Source organism: Aphis gossypii, chromosome 2, assembly GCF_020184175.1.
Source record: "Aphis gossypii isolate Hap1 chromosome 2, ASM2018417v2, whole genome shotgun sequence".
Lineage (NCBI taxonomy): Eukaryota > Metazoa > Arthropoda > Insecta > Hemiptera > Aphididae > Aphis > Aphis gossypii.
The window spans coordinates 44,829,792-44,848,629 of NC_065531.1; the positions used below are offsets into that span (position 1 = coordinate 44,829,792).

At 28.3% G+C, this 18,838-nt stretch overlaps 2 protein-coding genes across 3 annotated transcripts; one reads left to right on the forward strand and one right to left on the reverse strand.

The window, feature by feature from the left end:
- The first annotated feature begins 317 nt into the window (after nt 1-317).
- On the forward strand, nt 318-10,397 carry LOC114124777 (proton-coupled amino acid transporter-like protein CG1139). 2 transcript variants are annotated; one of them, XM_027988146.2, is made up of 9 exons: nt 318-975; nt 6,252-6,393; nt 6,508-6,658; nt 7,297-7,421; nt 7,530-7,614; nt 8,985-9,257; nt 9,357-9,535; nt 9,632-9,804; nt 9,887-10,397. In XM_027988146.2, exons 2-9 carry the CDS (start codon nt 6,263-6,265, stop codon nt 10,144-10,146), a joined length of 1,377 nt encoding a protein of 458 aa, XP_027843947.1. In that variant the 5' UTR covers nt 318-975; nt 6,252-6,262; the 3' UTR covers nt 10,147-10,397. The 2 variants fall into 2 exon arrangements, with proteins under 2 accessions (XP_027843947.1, XP_027843948.1); XM_027988147.2 differs by having other exon boundaries at nt 318-485.
- Nucleotides 10,305-17,067, reverse strand: LOC114124778 (UDP-xylose and UDP-N-acetylglucosamine transporter). The gene is made up of 8 exons (XM_027988148.2): nt 16,510-17,067; nt 16,324-16,437; nt 15,672-15,774; nt 13,862-13,993; nt 13,726-13,795; nt 13,496-13,605; nt 12,039-12,184; nt 10,305-10,721 (listed from the first exon to the last, which is right to left on the reverse strand). The coding sequence occupies exons 1-8, from the start codon at nt 16,584-16,586 to the stop codon at nt 10,460-10,462; spliced, it is 1,014 nt and encodes a 337-aa protein (XP_027843949.2). The 5' UTR covers nt 16,587-17,067; the 3' UTR covers nt 10,305-10,459.
- Between the last annotated feature and the right edge of the window lie 1,771 nt (nt 17,068-18,838).

The following is an 18,838-nucleotide window of genomic DNA, read 5'->3' on the forward strand; positions in this document are numbered from 1 at the left end:
GGGGGGGGGAGGGGTAGAGTAGTGTACATCGTATAATGTTATAATTTCGTTATTTCTGTGACGACAACGATATGCTGGAAAACGCGTGTGACGACCGGAGGAGTTCTTCCGGTGTGTCACTTGACGACGAGGATATAGGACATATTATCATTATGGCAATAAATCACCGTACGCCTATACAACACACGTATATAATATGGTTATGTGTGTACGAATTACTGCTAATTAAATCAACAATCGCGCGCACGCGCACGTCGCCGGAAAGTTTACTCGGACTGGTTTCGCGACGTGTGCCGTGTGCGCCCATTCATTCTAGTTCGAAACCCGACGGTGGACGGTACACGCACACTGCACCGTGTAAATCGTTATACAGTCCGCGACGGTGTACAGTCCGCGACGGTGCGATTTTTTTAGTTTTAAGCACATAAAAAAAAAAAAATAAAAATAAAATCAACATACGCACACGCGCGCACGCAACATCGCATGTACGTATCGTTTATTGAATAATTTTACACGTAAATAATATAAGTACACGTGACTGCAACGGGTCCGCCGCGAAATCTCGTCGTTAACGGTCTTACGTTTTAAATAAATACACATCGGTTTTTAAAAATAATGTGAATGCACATCGCCGTCGTCTACTTCGATTAACGTACCTATATTATTTGTTAATTTTTTTTTGTCAATCGGCCAGTAGTTATTTTGATTTTTACCAAACCCCCCGAACACATCGCGTGGCGGTCGGTGTTTTTTCTCAAAACAATTTAAATCTCCTACTCTATCGCTCGCGCAATAAAAATCACCGGTGTGCGTTTGAAAAACAATGCGCGCACCTCTGGGACCAGGAAATTACATTTGAAACGTCATTGCCGTTCTTCTGTCTTTGGAAATTAACGAATTCCGACCGTGCCTTACCCATTTATCTACGATCACCTATAATTGTACTTGTCAATACTTCATATACGGCCTTATCCTGTGAGTAGATATTATCCTCGTAGTATATACATATTATCAGACGGTTTGTGAATGAATAAATTAACATTAAACGTAAATGGATTGTAATTTTATTTTTATAATAATATTATATTCGATCACAACGTTACTCGCAACACGGAGCCGGCACGCTAGATCGAGTATCGACTGTGTCTGTCGATGACGAACAATCGCATTGTTACGTCGATTAGCACAATAATGTTAAAAATTAAAATACCAGTTATTTATTTACCTTTAAACGCCAATATTTGTGCAATTATTATAGAAGTTATATGTATGCGCATAATATAATAATATATTAATTATAGTGGATAATGGATATCATTTCGCTCGTAAAAGTAAAACATATACAATGATGTTGAGATTGCGACCCCATTTTAAAATTTGAGTAGACAAGACATCATAAGTTATTACACAGGTACCGTTAGAGTAGATTATTTGATGCTATAGTAGGTATAATGAAACATAACGGACGATCTTGACTATTCCGAGTACAATAATAAATTATTCCTATTAAGTAGACACTATTTATTAATAATTTGATTGTATCCATCAAGTTTTAGAGTTATGCATAATGGGTATCATACATAAATGTTCCAACTACTTTAATATCTATATATTCTATATAATTTATCTACTTGTGCATGTATTCGTTTTCTATTTAGAAATCGATATAAATTTAATTATTACAAAATTATTTTTGGTTTATTAATTTTTTAATGACCAAAATCAGAAAAATAGTTTATCATTTATTTCATATATAAGATATAACGAACGGTACCTAGTAAAATAAAATATATAACAGTCTAACAAACAATAACAAGAAAAAACATTGTTATAGGTAGGTATCCCGGTAGGTATATATTACTATTATACATGCTAAATAGTGAATATACATGTAATGTTATTGGTATCTCAAATACTTTAATACTTTAAACTATTGTTTTACGTAGTGATAGATTAACAAGTGTAATAAGTAATAATAACGAGTCAACGCGTATATCGAGTAAATTTTACATTTTTATTTATTGACCTACTACATATATAATTGTATATTTTATAATTTATATCACGTGTAATTAATACATTAGTACAAATTATTAGTGATTTTAAATTTATATTTTTCTAATCTCATTTATGTTAATTATAAAATCGGAAATTCAAAATATGATGGGTATAATGGGTAGGTATATGTAGATATGTATTTAAGTATAAAGAACGTGAGCCGGCCATGTGAGTGGATGGATTGAATTTTAAATACCTAGTCCAATCAACTCGGGTATGGAATAATAAATTTGTATGAAAACATCGATGACATGGTGACGTACCTACGTTATAGATACAATAATTAATATAGGTAGTACAGTATTAAATTATAAATGTAAATGTTTAGCTATTTAACTCACGCGTATAATGAATTAGCCTAAAATAAAAATAACTTGAATGGCTATAATAATTTATAAATGCCAAAAACAACTTAAGGAATCAGATATATTAAAAGTAATAAACTTCAAAAAAGTTCATGCAATTAAAATATAACGCATTATTATAACCATTAAAAATGCTAGAATTTATAATCGATGTTATACCTAATATTTTATGATTATGTATAATGAATAAATTATCACTAAAATATGAGTTTTATTCGTTTTGAATTTTGAAATAAAATAAATTATAATTCAACGAACCCGATATTTAGAGTTTAATAGACAAAAATTACCACTCCTTTAATAAGTTTAATAGAATAATTTATTTCTAGACAGAAAACAAAAAGCGTCATTCATTATAACTTATAAGTGAAACTCCAAAATCGTATTCCTCTATACGTTAGATCTGTTTTATAAAAAATACCAAAAATAGGTTATAATTTCATGACCAGATATTTATAAAGATTGAAAATATTATAATTTCCATATTAAATTAAAATGGAACTGGATTTGTAGATTTGACTGCGACGTACCTACTGTTGTTAGATTAATTTAATGAATAAATTATTAAATGTTACCACTGCATAATCAGTTAATAATAAAAGTTAATTTATTGAATAATCGAAAAGATTCATAACTTCATAAGCAGATAATATGCGTCCTATAGTCCCTAAAATAATCGGTCTATATTAATGATTCTTAATCGGCAATTGTGCATATTTAGAATTACCATCATAATTAGTTTATACATAACTGATTTTTCAGGACGTATATTTTACAATGTAATTTATGTATTAAAGGTCATGAATACAAAAACTCTAAATTTGGTGTGAGTATAGGTACTTAATACCTACACTATATTTAAGTTAAATTATTAAAAGTACTACTTATTGTATCTTTTTTGGTAAACATAACGTGTGTTCCTACATCGTCTTTGTCAAAATTTACTGAAATATTAAAAATAAATATAAAAATCAACGAGGAATAAATCTTTCCAGCTTATTAAAGCAAAACGTTAAAAATATAATAATATTAATACCTTAATATAAATGTTTTTGTTTAACAATTTTTAATATTTATTTGATTAAATATATATTGTCAACAAATAATGTACGAACTTAAAGTTCAAGGATTTCGGAAATATCTAATTGTTTACGTAATACGTAATGGCTTGTAGTTCTAACATCTAACGGCGTTTCAATAAATTACACCAACACACTATATAGGTATAGAAAATAATAACATATTTACATATAGCGTTTATGTGAATATCTATATATAAAATTATATAGCTGGATAGGTTAGCTTAATAGATTCACTTACCAAAGGACCTCGTGAACCAGTTAATCTAAATACACACACACTCAATTATATTAATAAACTGATTCGTTTGTACTATTATTGTTTTACACGCACTAGTAATAAATTTGTATTTGATTCTGGTGTTTAATGATTATCGAATTAAATCAGCTAATGAAATAAAAATTAAATCATTTTACTAAAGTTATTTTATGACTTTTTTATTAATATTTATCCTATTTATACATACATATTTTTAAACTTTATCGTTACCTCCAAATAATATATTCGAAATGTTAGAAACTAAAATATATTTAAATGAAAACAAATGTTTTGTCCACTAAACTTAATAATCAATAATGTTTATATATGTGTAATGTACACATAATATATATTATATATACCATTCATTTATTTTTTAAACGTTATCAATATATGAATCATAAATCATTTATGTGTAAAATATCGATATTTCTTGGTGGCCTTGACATTTTTACTAACAATTTATTTGTTTATGAGCTAATAACAGCGTTTTAACAACCAATTGAAACAATAATATTTATTTATTTTATTGAATACGAGTTTGACCTAAAGTACAGTAATCTATAAGTAAATAATACACGTAAACGACAAGTTTGTAAAAGTGAAACGAAACCAGGGAAAGTTAAGGTAAGAAAGATGAGTGAATATTATAAAGGTGCGACATGCGAGGAATTGGATTAATCGAATTATAATTAGTAGTGTAAAGGGATAACAAAAGGAGCGATAGAGCGGGTTAGTCGTGAAAGGACTCGATAGTTGATGAGGGGAAGTGAAGCGAAGATGTATCGATAGAACCATCGATGAAATTATGGGAGATTTGGAGAAACTTTAAGTTTATTTCATATTTTCTGTTAACTAGCTTTGATGGTCAAAGCTCACGGAAAACTGGAGAGTATTTGTGCAACGGGTGGAGAATGTTCAAAATAAGGCTTGCATTGGATAGAAAGTGCCTTTGAACCAGCTCGATCATTGCATTTTTGGAAGCTGCGTGGGAATCCTGTAAAATTGAATCATACTTAAGGAAAAGTCGCACTAGTGAATAAAAGAAAGCTTTCTGAGGTGAAATAAGATTAAAATTGAACGATATTCGCTTTACGAACCTTAGTGTCTTATACGTCTTGCAACTTATTGATAAGATGTGAGAGTGATCTGCGGATATAAGAACTCCCAGATCTTTTTTTACAACTGGTTCGTATAATATTAAAGTTGTTAATCAAGTAGATGTGGTAAATTAATTTTAGAGATCTGTATAAGGACATGGACTATAGCTTTTATGGTGTTCAACTGTTCAAGTTTACGTTAGGTTAAGACTCTGCAAAGGTTGAAACCATCACAGAAAATTAGAGTACAATATCGTTGTTGATCGAAAGCTGAAAGGACTGATTGGACTGAGTCTATAAAATATTTATAGATAAATAAATAATAATAATAGGGAAACTGAGGGGAATATAAATAAAACCTACAATACATTGTTTATTGTTAAAGAATATTTTTACAAAAATATGGTCAATATTATTAATTAAGTTTGTTAGCGTGGAGGAGAGAATATATTTTCAAATGGTAATGAGCGTCGTATCATCTCTGTTGAAATTGCAGCCAATAATACTGCTAAAATTTAACGAATCACTAATATTGTTCAAATAGCTTAAAAAATAGTTAACATTGTGTTTCAAACATAGGTTCTAAATAAAAAAGCAAAACTATTTACATAGATGCATTTAAATTACCAATGGAAAATGTATAAATAGTATACTTCATGTTACCATATTATGATTTTATTATTATTAAATAAAACAAAATATGAGTTTTTGGTCAGCAATACCATACTCGTAAAATGAAGATAAAATGTAGTTTTCATTAAATTATATTATTAATCATAAGTTTTGGTAAAAAATAAAAAATAAATTATTGTAAACTAGGAATAACTAAACTTTATCGTAAAATACACTTGAATGTTTAATTAAATAAAGAGCACTGCAAGCGTCCCATACAAATTATTAAGATATACCTATATCACTTACCGTTACAACATTTGAATCAATTTAATATTGATTAAATGGAGCCACTTGTAATGTAAATATTATTTTCTAATTCTTCACTCGATTAATAATATTATTATTTTATTAGTTATTATAGGTAATGCAAGAAATAAACATTATATTTAATAACTATAATCTTAAAAACTGTTTGAACTATAATCCATATAATATTTAATGCTAAAAATATATTGCAAATGACGTTTTTAATCAAATAATAGTCCATAAGTGCCCAATTGTATCTTTTTTTGTATAATGTATAATGTATAATGTATTTACCCATTAATTATTAAAAAAATAAAAACAATTTACGAACGGCAAATACAATTATTCTATAAATATTTATATATGTACCTAATATTAAACTATTAAAGCACGACGAGTATACCGTCAATCGAATTCGAAAAGTGTAATAAAAATATATTATGCAGTAGGTACTCATCTTTTTTTTCAGTGACTTAAACGATGGGAGACAAATCTCGCAAGAACAGCGCCACTCAGGATGTGGAGGCTAATGGCACATCAGAACAACAACAACAAGTGGAAGCCGTGGCCAAAGCTGTGCACGGCCATCCGGTATCTGAACATCCGACTACGTGAGCATTATTTTCTTAATTATTAAACAATATTATTGTCAATTACTATTAAAACATGTTTTAGAAAATTATAACAAATTCATCAACCGAAAAACAATTTAACTCTACTTACAGGTACTGCGAAACACTAATGCATCTCTTAAAAGGAAACATCGGTTGTGGTATGTTGGCCATGGGAGACGCATTTCGCAATGGAGGCCTCTTGATGGCACCAATTCTTACGATTTTTATTGGAACCGTATGCATTTACAACAATCACATACTAGTAAGTTCATTTACAGAAATAAAGTATAATCATTAATACAAACAATTTGACTAAAGTCAATCAACAATCGGTGACTATTAAGTATTAACTGCCCAAATTATTACCTGTTATACTATATTATGATATTTGTTAATAATATAATTGGATAGTTTAATTTTTAGGACATGAGTTGTATTTTATTTTTACAGATGTACCATAGTTATTAATTTTTAAATTTAATTTTAAATTTCGTATTATTTAAAAAATGACATTCTTAGTATTTCGGTAATTAAAGATTTTAAGTACAATATTTATGAAAACTTAGGTCTACTTAAGATACAGAGTTATATGGGAATATTGAGGTGATTCTGGACACTGAACTAATTATAATTACGTTTATTTATGGTGTAATTTAATGAGGTCTTCATATCATTTAACTCGATATAAGACATTGACAGTTGCTATAGCTAGTCTGTGATGGATATTTTATGTTTATAATACGTGCACAATTAATATTTTTACATATATTTTGTACCTGAAAAATTATTTTCTCATTCCTTCAACTAGGCATTTTAATAAAATAATTATACGATCTGTATGGCTGTGTGTATAGGTTAGGTTAACCTATAATAATAATAATACACGTATTTTTATTGCAGTTAAACGTCGCTCATAAACTGAAGAGCCGACTGAAACTCGAACACTGCCCGACATTTTCGGAGACTGTCGAACTATCCTTCGCAACTGGACCCAAGAGTTTGCAAAAGCATGCTGACCTATTTAGGTATGCGTGTAGTGTAACAACCACTATACATATTGAGTTATTATTAACTGAATAGTGAAGACATAAATAGGGTAGAATACATCACATAATATTCATGCTATTTTTCAGGACCACGGTCAACGTATTTGTCATAATCACTCAGTTGGGATTTTGCTGCGTGTACATATTGTTCGTGTCCAACTCCATCAAACAGGTAGGTACCTATAAGGATATAATATTACATAATCCAGTTATAATGCTTTATACTGTATATTTAATACTGTATTACTGCCGACAGGGCAGGATTTAGGATTTGTAGGCCCCTATAGAGTATAGGGTCAATTGTGGTGTGGGCCCTACCAGAGTGTTTTTAGAAAATAGGAAGGGCTAGGGCATAATACTATATGTATAGCAGGGATGGACAACTTTAAGTTACTAGAGGGACAGTTTTTAGAAAATTAAAATCTAGCGGGCCAGAGCATAGAAAGCAAAAAAAAAAGATCATTCAAAATATACATTTTAATTTGCAATTATTTTATTAATAATAAATAAATAGGTAGTCATTCTACTATGCGGTGTTAAAATTTCTATTTTCATCATAAATTTTACTTTTTGCGAACATTTTTAAGTACCTCAAAAACACGAAAATAACAAATTTTCAACGACAGCACGATACAAATGTACAAACAGCTATGGTTAAAAGCTATACATACGTGTGTATATTATAGGTATACAGTATGTATAATATATATACTATATTAGGTATGACATTTAACGATGTTCAATGCCAGACAACAATTATTAGATATTGACAAGATAGACTATACATAATATAGTCATTAGTCATATATATTATAGAATAATAGACGATATACTTTAAAATTGTATGATGTAAATTGTAATTTGGAAATGTAGGACGGGCCAGACTAAAAATGCTCGCGGGCCGGATGCGTATAGTATACAGTATAGATATGTGCCTTGAAAAGTAACAATTTTTTTCATAACGCAAAATCAATTTTAGAAAACTGAAAAAGAATGAATTTGTAATAACTTAATCATTAACTACGCTTAAATGAGGATAGGAAATTTACAGAATCAAGACTAGTATAATACGAAAAATTGTAATTACTTATATTTAATCAATACAGATTTTATACCCTATCATTCCGGTCATAAAATAAACATATTCTATTATAGTATAACGAGTTAAACATATTTTTACTTTTTTATTGTTATAAATTTATAATTAGAAATATCATATTTGACTGTTAGGTATCTGAATGCTTTTTTATACAATAACTAGTTAAGTTAAGCAAGTACTCATAGATTGATTATATTAGTAATATTAATTATTAATTAAAGTAACAAACGAATTTAAAACATTGATAGTGGAGTACCTAAGTATGGACATTATTTATTTGTCTATTTAAATATAGATAAGCTTTATTTGAAAAATATAAGTCTTCCACCTTAAATTTGACTTATCTCCACTCTACGCTTTACAGAACATTCGAGTAGAATTTTTCAATTTAATACCTCGAATATTTTTCATCAATTATATTTCATTGATATTTTTTTCCCAAGTTTTGCGACGAATATGGAACCGTACTGGACATCCACATTCACATGATATTCGCTTTGGTGCCCATAATGTCATGCGCCATGATAAGAAATTTAAAATTCATTGCACCCTTGTCGACAGCAGCCAACATATCGATGGCCATTGGTCTGGGAATCATTCTGTCATACTGTCTAGTTGACTTACCGACTCTCAACTCCAGAACAGCCGTAGCCCATTGGTCGCAAATACCCCTGTTTTTTGGCACGGCCATTTATGCTTTCGAAGGCATCAGTTTAGTAAGTATCCGCCGACTAAATAATACGATCAACTAAGTTGACGGTGTTACCAGGTTTGGTCAGTTTTTGATTTTAATAAACAATATTTTTATTTTTTAGGTATTGCCTCTTCAATTGGAAATGAAAACACCTAATAGATTTGCGTCGACCATGGGAGTGTTGAACGTTGGCATGACTATTGTGACATTTATCATACTGACCATGGGCTTTGTAGGATTCTGGCGGTTCGGCGACGATGTCAAAGGCAGTCTCACGCTTAACCTCCCACCCACTCTCATGTAAAAATAAAAATAACACATGTGTCTTATACTTACCTATAAATTATTAATATCGAGGCTTTTGATACTTATCTACGAAAAACACATTTTTTTCAGCCTTTCAAAAATCGTAGTCGGTCTGATGGTGTTTGCAATCATCTGTACTTACACACTACAGTTTTACGTGCCCGTCGCTATCTTATGGCCGTCGGTACAAGAAAAATACGGACCGTTCCAATCGCCCGCCCTCGCTGAATATCTTTTGCGCGCTGCACTAGTTTTTGCCACATGTAAATTATCATTTTATAATAGACTATTAGTGTGTTATGATTTTACAACTATATCATGTATGCATTTTTTATTTGGCTACAGTTTTAGCGGCAGAAGTGATACCTCATTTAGCACTGTTCATATCGTTGGTTGGAGCCATCGCCAGTACATTCTTGGCTCTAATATTCCCACCCATATGCCATATGGTTGTATGGAAGGACGAAGGATTTGGAGCTTTCAATTGGAAACTCCATATGGACATCATTACCATACTCTTAGGCCTGTTAGGATTCGTAACTGGTACATACTTTAGTTTACATGATATTATTGTTGCGTTTAGCAAAGATTTTGGTTTCCATTGATCAAAATGGCTGCAAATCTCAATCACCTAATAGACTTAGTAAATGCACTGTTATATTTTTAAATATTTTATTATAATGACCTATATTTATTTTATTGTTGATTAAGTATATAATATATATTTAAAAGCTAGGAAATCACATAATAACGCTCCACCAAATTTAGATCAAAGACTTTTAATTTGTTTGTAAATTATTTCTGTTTATTGTCAAATAAAATAAATTAATAAGTTTTTATTTATTCTAAACAAGAAGTAATTTAATATGTACTATAATCCTGTAATAGCCATTATTCCATCATCATAACAATGGAATTTTAATTTGTTTTTGTTTTCTTTGCCTTTTTTGTTGCTTTTTGTGGCGCAGTCATTTGTTGTACTTTTTGTGGTATCTCGGTGAAAATGATAGTACCAATAAACACTAAAAGAGTTCCAATCCAATGGTATAGAGTAAATGGATTGCTAAAGTACAATATACTAAACAATAAACTGGCAAACTTTCGTAATGTTATAACCAATGTTACTGTCAATGACGAACATTCAGTTGTCAAAAAGTAAACTGAACTTATGCATATATATCTATAAAAATTTGGCTAAGGAAAAATTAAAAAAAAATATCTTAAATATACTTAAAAATAGGTTAGGTTAGTATATATACTAAAAATGTCATTAGCCAACTTAAATTACAGCTAAATACAAGTTATAATATTTTATAGTTAATAAATGTTTTTTACTTCAGTTTATTTTCTTAAAATATATTAAATTGTTTCAGAGTTTAAATTTGTAATTGAAAACAGTCAAACATAGTATTTACCACAGATTAAAAATTTGAGTTAATTTTTGCTTTGTTTAAAATTAAAATTTATCTTATGAAATATTTACCATATCCAAGATCAATCCATAAAAATATTCCATATTATTCTAATATTTATTTCTCTAACATCAACTAATTTTTGAGCATTTTTCTTCTATTTATTAGACACACATTATAATAAAATTAATATATTTATAGTTTCACTTAGAATCTAAAATTCAAGGGAAAAACCATTTGACAAAATCAATTTTCTTATTTTGTTATTGTTTAAAAACTTTAGGTTATTAAATTTCTAATGTTTATCATATTATGTTAAAATTAAAATTTTTCATACATAGTATAATTTTCAAAATATGTACTTTTATTGAAATATTTTAAGGCGTTTGAAATTTTCTATTTTTTAGAGAGGATTGATGAATGTATTGATTTAAGATAATAAACGTTTCTTGGATAGTGAAAACGTTTCATTTAAAACAAGATTCTTATAAGTAGTTTATACTGTAACAAAAAACTTTAAAAAATACATAGATAATTTTTTTTATTGACATTTATTATAGACAATTGAAATTTGGGCAAGATTAGATATTTAGATGGAGAATAATAATTTTAGTAATTTTATGTATATTATTTCTCGGAATTTTTAAATTTTTATGTATATTATAATACTGTATACACATTGCACACAATATTTTCAATTTTAAAAATTAATTCAACCTACTGTATTATTAATATTAAAATAAATATTACTCCGATAGAAATATGAAAATATTTTAAAACAATTAACAATATATACTGACAGTCTGTCTTAAGTAAGAATTGTTTTTAAAATGCAATGATTTATCATTAAATTAAAATTTAGAACACACATGACTTAGTTCTCAATGAAGAAGTACATCTCACAACTACTGTACAACTATCTACTTTCTCCTATCATGAAAAAAAAATGTAAGTTGGTATTTTTTCCACTTATTTTTATACACCATATCCCACTCCCACTGTATTTAATATTTTAATAATCTATTACAAAAACAAATTATTTTATCAACAAAGCATACAATTATCAAAATATTATTAAAGGATACTGAGTGAAAACATTTCCAATAAGATAAACAATGGTACCTGGTATACCAAATCCTATGTATGGCAATGGTTCACTTTCAAAAGCCATTAATGTATGTTCTTTAAGATTGGAGTACAAACACAGGAACCATGGAAGTGGTATCAAATGCTAAAATTAAACAAATTTGTGTTATTTATAGTTGCATAAATAATTTAAGACATAGACACTATGCCACTACTAGTGGCTGATGAAAATACTATTGAGTATAAAACATAAAATATTAACTTTTACATGCAATGCATTTATGTACAGCATGATGAATTTAGATTTTGTTGTTTTGAAAAATACTTTATAATATAAATTATAATTTTTTGCATTTATGAAGATAATAGATAAATAAACTGTTTAAGAATGTTTGTAATTTTAATATCACCTTAAACAAGTGAAATTAGATTTTAATAGTTAAAGCTATAAGTTATAAGATAATAACTTAAAACTAAAACTAAACACTGTGTTGCTTAATAAGGTAATATGATTACATTAATATGTTGACAGCCACATGGCCGCTGTCGGTCATCTGTAATTCTCAAATTTTATACATTTGTGACTGCCGGCTCTCATAATTTATCATTACTACCATGCCATATGACTACCGGCAACCATAAATGTATTTGGTTTTATATTATTAACTTTTCTATGACACTACAATAATGCACTAAAATAAGGACCGTGGCGTAGTGGGAATCATTAAAATTTGTTTTGATATCATACGTTTTTTTTCCCATTTTTTTTCTATTTTTCTATTTTTTCAAATATTTGGGATATACAATTTTGGAATACATTGAAAAATATACTTGGGGTATAACAAATACAAATTGAATGACTGCTGGCGGCCATATGATAGTCAATGTGTTAATGTAAAGGAGATAAATTTATTATAATTCTAATCAGCCATTGACTTCATAAAAGCAGAAATATTTAACATCTAAGCATATAAAAACATAAATGGAAAATATCTAGTCAACTTTGCAATTCATTTTAAGTATCACTTAATTCAATTAGTTAATGATCTATTGAGTGATACTCACTATATAATAATTTATAAATAATACTGTTTTTACCGCGACTTGTGAAAATAATATATTTGTATAACAGACAACAATAATTGTTCAATGCTTCAATACATTTATAAAATGCCACTAGAAGATAAAAATACTAGTTTTAAAACTTTAAAGTATATTAATGCTGTGTAATAAAAATTTTAAACTAGATGCATTATAATTTGCATCCTATTATTCTATTACTCTTAATTTTCTCAATTTTTATTTATTTAAAAACCAATTAATTTTAAATTGCATTGAAAACCATTAAACAAATGTCAACCTCACAAATATATTAAGACATTTTCTTTAAGGTTTTGTATTTTTCAAAATAATATTAATTTACCAAGGTATTTATTTATCATAGTTAAATACTTACTGTATAAAATAAAGCTTCTTGTGGATGTTTACCATGCTGTTTGTATAATGTTTCTTGGTATATACCCATGCGAGCAGAAATGAATAATGCAATAGTTAAACATGCAATTCCTAAAATATATTAAAAATTATTATTTTTGTTAATTTACTAAATATATCTGTAGATATGATTAATAAATTTTTGAACTAAAGATTATATTTTTATAGAGTTTAATAACATAAAACACATACCTAAGCACCACCAAAAGAAGTCTTCTAACTCTGATGTGTTTTGAACAACACCGTGTACAACAGTTTTTTTCTATTAACAAAAGAATTTGAATATTGATAATATTTACTTAGCAATTAGGTATTAAGTGGCACTTACAACATCTTGACCGGATACAATTGTACATATTGTAATACCTGCTGTGATCATGCCCACAGAAATAAATTTGTCAAGCGTATACTTTTTTTTTAATATAATCACTCCCATAACCATATTTGCTATTAATGAACCCTGAAAAGCAAAGGTTTTGATTATCCACATGACTACATGATAACATAATACCAGATAGTTGTATATCCTCATTAGGATAAGCTGGTGAATTATCGATTAAATTTATAATATAAAATAATTAAACAATATAAGTAACTAGATGAATTATTCAGTTTTTGCATAAAAAAGTCTTGGGCGGGGCATGGTTTTTTAACAAATTATCTTATTAAACCTATCCACAATTGGATAATCTTAATTTATTACTTTTTATTACAAAATAAATAAATATACTTTAATAAATTGTAACAGTTTGTATGCCTGGCTCAGGAAATATCTGAATATCACTCATTTTAGGTGGTTTAACAGGGTTACCTGAGACAAATGAAGTACAGGGGATGATATCGACAACATTTAAAGGAGAGAAAGAAATGCATTATGGAATGAATGATTCAAAATTTAAACTTATCATAGGCATAGTACACTTGAAAAATATGAAAAATTGACTTTTCTTCTAAGTATTCAATTAGCTGTAACACATTACCATCTCTGTACACCACTAAATTATATTGGTATATCGTATATTATCTCAGAAGCAGTGTGATTTCACGTGGGATGACAAGGTGGTATGGAGGGATATGTGAGCCTGGTATTCGGTGACAGTTTTGTACATATTATCCACACAGCATCATGTAATACAGTTCAAACTGTTATCAGTTTTTACACAAATGTATGACACATGCCCGTAATTAAAGTGCATTAGAGACAGTGTCCTAAATGATATAATGACAATATAAATAAAAAAAAACACTACCTCCTCCTACATCTACAAAGCGGTAACGTGACACTGTAAACATAAATGCACTTCTTTTGTTTATAAATTAAAACAAAATAAAAAAATTAAATTTATTTTATCTATTGGTAGTTGGTATGACAGCAAGAGGGGTAATGTTTGTAAATTAAGTGCGTGTATTTAAAATTTTAAACCAAGCAGCGTGTGTCAGAGGTGTATTTAGGACTTTGCTGCCCTGGGTACACAAAATAATGGTACTGTTTAAATCAGTTTAAAAATACAACCTTCCAGTTAAATTTACTGCCCTCCAAAAAAGTGCTACCCGGGGCAATTGCCCCCCTTAAATATGCCACTGGTATGTGTCTTATCTGTTATACATAATCCACTTAAATATAATATATTTTTAAAATCTTTTCTTACTGCATATCTTGTATTTTAAAGAAATATTATTCCAAATTTCAAGTTCATACATTTAGTAGTTTTTGAAAAGTAGCAATGAACGAGTGAGTGGTATTTAACATTATAATATACTTAAATTGTAAAAATAAAAGTATTAGGTGATTATATCTCAAAAATGGTTTTGTTATAGTTATAATTATTTATCTTTTATCACTATCTTGAATTTTTAAAATATATTCGATGCTAATTATAATGATTATATATTTTTTATTCTACTTAATGATAATAATAAACAAAAATTTACTTTTTATTTTTAATGTAGCTCTTATAAATCAAATTTAAATTTAAAAATTCTTGAAACTGTAAAAAATTTAGGATTAATAATATAGTAAAAAAATTAATAAGCATTAAGCACCATTATACCCACAATTATTAACATAATAATTTTTGATCTTTGGTTACATAAATAGGTCATATAAAAATGATAAATGTTTGTAAAAAAAAACATACCGCTCTGAAGATCATATGTAATGGCATGGCAATGTTCAAATCAAAAGCATAATTGTTTAAAACGTTAGTTACAAAAAACATTGCTACTAAGATCATGTACCCTCTGAAAAACAATTTAAAATTAATAAAAGTTAATTATTTTAATATAAAACCATAAATAATTAATTAAATAGAGTTCGAGTTATTTTTTTAATGAATTAATATTATTATATAACTTATATAACTGCTAAATAATTTTTTTATAATTTGTTTTTATTGTCTTAGACAACATAACAAAATATATTAATAAAGATAAAAATATTTTAGTAGCAAAACAGAATGTAATAAGAGAATATAGCACATATTACATTCACGATTAAAAATTGATTTAAAATATGAACTTAATCTAGAGAACAGATATAATAGTTAATTGAAATCATAGATTAATAATTAAGTTAAAAATGTATAAAAGTAAATAGCCGTGATTACTAAATACTAGGTACACACTTATACTTTCAAAATTAAGAAATAATGAAACAAAACTAATAAAATAATGGTTTAGTTAGAGAATATTTAAACAATATTATGTATAAAAATAATAATTTTTAACCCTATACTTATAACTAACATTATACTATACTTATAATTATTTTAAATATTAATGAATACATACTTGACACTAATGCTCGGTTTTTTGGTACCACATTTAGCTGTGAATATAAAGCCATGTAACGCTATTAAAAAAAATTGGGAAAATGTAATCAAATTTCCTATGCCAGGATCTTCTCTAAAATTTAAAGAATACACATTTTATTTATATAAAATTATATAGATATAATATTATTAAATCAATACATACTTGACTAATAGTTCCAAGAAAACAACGTTGCTCATACATCCAAAAAATGTAGATCCAATTGCTACTGGTATACTCATTTTACAAAAAATAAATTAAAACTTTTTGGTTTTTTTAAAAGATAAATTATATAAACTTCAATTATTATATTGAAGTGAATAAATTTCTTATTCTTAAGTCGATATTGTTAAATAATCAACATAAATACGAATCAAGGTATTCAAAATTAAAAAAAAAAATTAATTAGTCTTCTTTGAAAAAATACGAGTATGACTAAAATTAAAAAGTAAATACTAGTTAGCTACACGACTGCGGTCTGTGAGTAATAAATAGTAATTACGTAAATGTTGTAAATGATTATACGCCGGCCGTTTCATGGTCATTTATATTTAGGTATCTCCATAGCTGCTGATGGTAAAACTACTATGATTTATAATAGAGTACGTAACCATATACCTATGATAAGTAGAGCTAAAAAAATTAAGACGGAAAAAATCGTTTTATGTAAATGTAATAATATACTAAAAATAATACTGAACTCATTAACACGTCTTGTCTACATATTATTATTATCTATTTGCTCAGCAATCACTCTAATCTCGAGGAGTTGTCGACTGATAAGTGATAATGTTTTTAACACGGCCGTGTTAGCTGCTATCAGAACGCGGCACAGTTTTTGTATACGATTCCACCACGAGTCACGACTATAGTTGTAGGATAAGTCTAATTGACTGTACTGAGCGCTTATAGTAAATAGGGTCAATTTTTCAATGGACGGCTCTACGTATTATCCGCCAAAGGTTTAACCAAAATGTGTCGCATTGCCTTATCAACTTTCATACGTACGTTAACGATAGTGAAGTGAGAGAAATTCAATTACTTGGATGCACAAGGGAGTTGCGGTCTCTCGTGGGCCGTGGCGAAGAGTAGTTTCAAGCCTGTCTACTGAGTGTCTAGTCATAGCACCTGTAGCTATAATATTAAGCGTACCATGATATTATAATTAACACGTCAATTGAAATAAAGATAAGTTGTACACTGTAAAATAACAGCTGTTATTCATTTATATAATAATTATGTGTAGGTACATTCTAAGTTTGAAATTGCAGAATTCCACAAATAAGACTAAATAAATTATGTTCAATATTTGCTAGTTGGTGTGTAAATAATTATTAAATAATACTAATTCTGTCTGTTTATCCTTTTGATATCTAAACATTTAATATTATTGTTTATTTTAGTATAATTCTACTATACTCGACACTTTTTTAATTTTTCTTTCCGGATCTTACAATGGTTTTCCGCCGAAACACAGTACAAATAGAAATCGGCAATAAAATTCATAATTTATAAGGTATAGCGGTTTGAAGTTTGTACCACCTTAAGATAAGTCACTTTTTACGTTAGTTTAATCTACACTTGTGACTTGGCACTCACACAGCTGACTTCAAAGAAAAATCCTAACTCAATAGTACCTAGATGGACCATGTGTCGAGCCCGCAACCAAAAGCTTTATACATAAGCGTGCAGCGTGAGTAGATCCTCAGAGGAAACAATACTGCAGTGCCAGTAGCTTGGGGTTCCATGAGCCCCTCCTGAAATTTTTCCAACTATGGTCTTGAGATGACACAACGAACTTTGAAATTAGGTAACCTTCACTCAAAATCATGGATATGTTTTTATTAAACGATAATAGGTATAATAATACATTGATTTTTACGATTATAGGTTTGTAAATAAAAAAATATCACAATCAACCGTTTTCAATACGTCATTTAAAAAAGAAAAGAAAATATAACAGTAACATTTTTCCGACGTTTGAATTGCGTTATCTGGTTTAAGGTTGGTGGTTTTACGGTATATACTTGGTATGTATTTGTCACTGTGTGCAGCCATTATGTTTTCAAAAAAACAAACCGGTAACCGTTATTGAAGCTATTTTATTATTAAAAAAAAAAGGAGGTCAGCGCATTTCGGTGGTTGATCTTTGTCCATCGCCCTTTTGGTTAGGTTAACCTCGGACAGGATAGTGTAATTTTACTGTAGATATTCGATTTGAATGCAATATAATTGCATTCGATAAAAAAACGATTCTGAGCGGACGAGAAGATCTTTTTTATTTAATTTTATTCGTTTCAATGGTGATAAACAAAGCCGTAATTATTTTATATTACCTACATACTCGTGAAGTTGTACATTTTTTCTCCTTTAACCGCTTTTATATCGAGTATCATTTCGAAAATCGAAAATCGACCCTTCTAAAGTACCAGCTCAAGAACATTATACCTTTCAGAAAATATGCTACACTTGTACTTTTGAGCAAGTTTAGAGG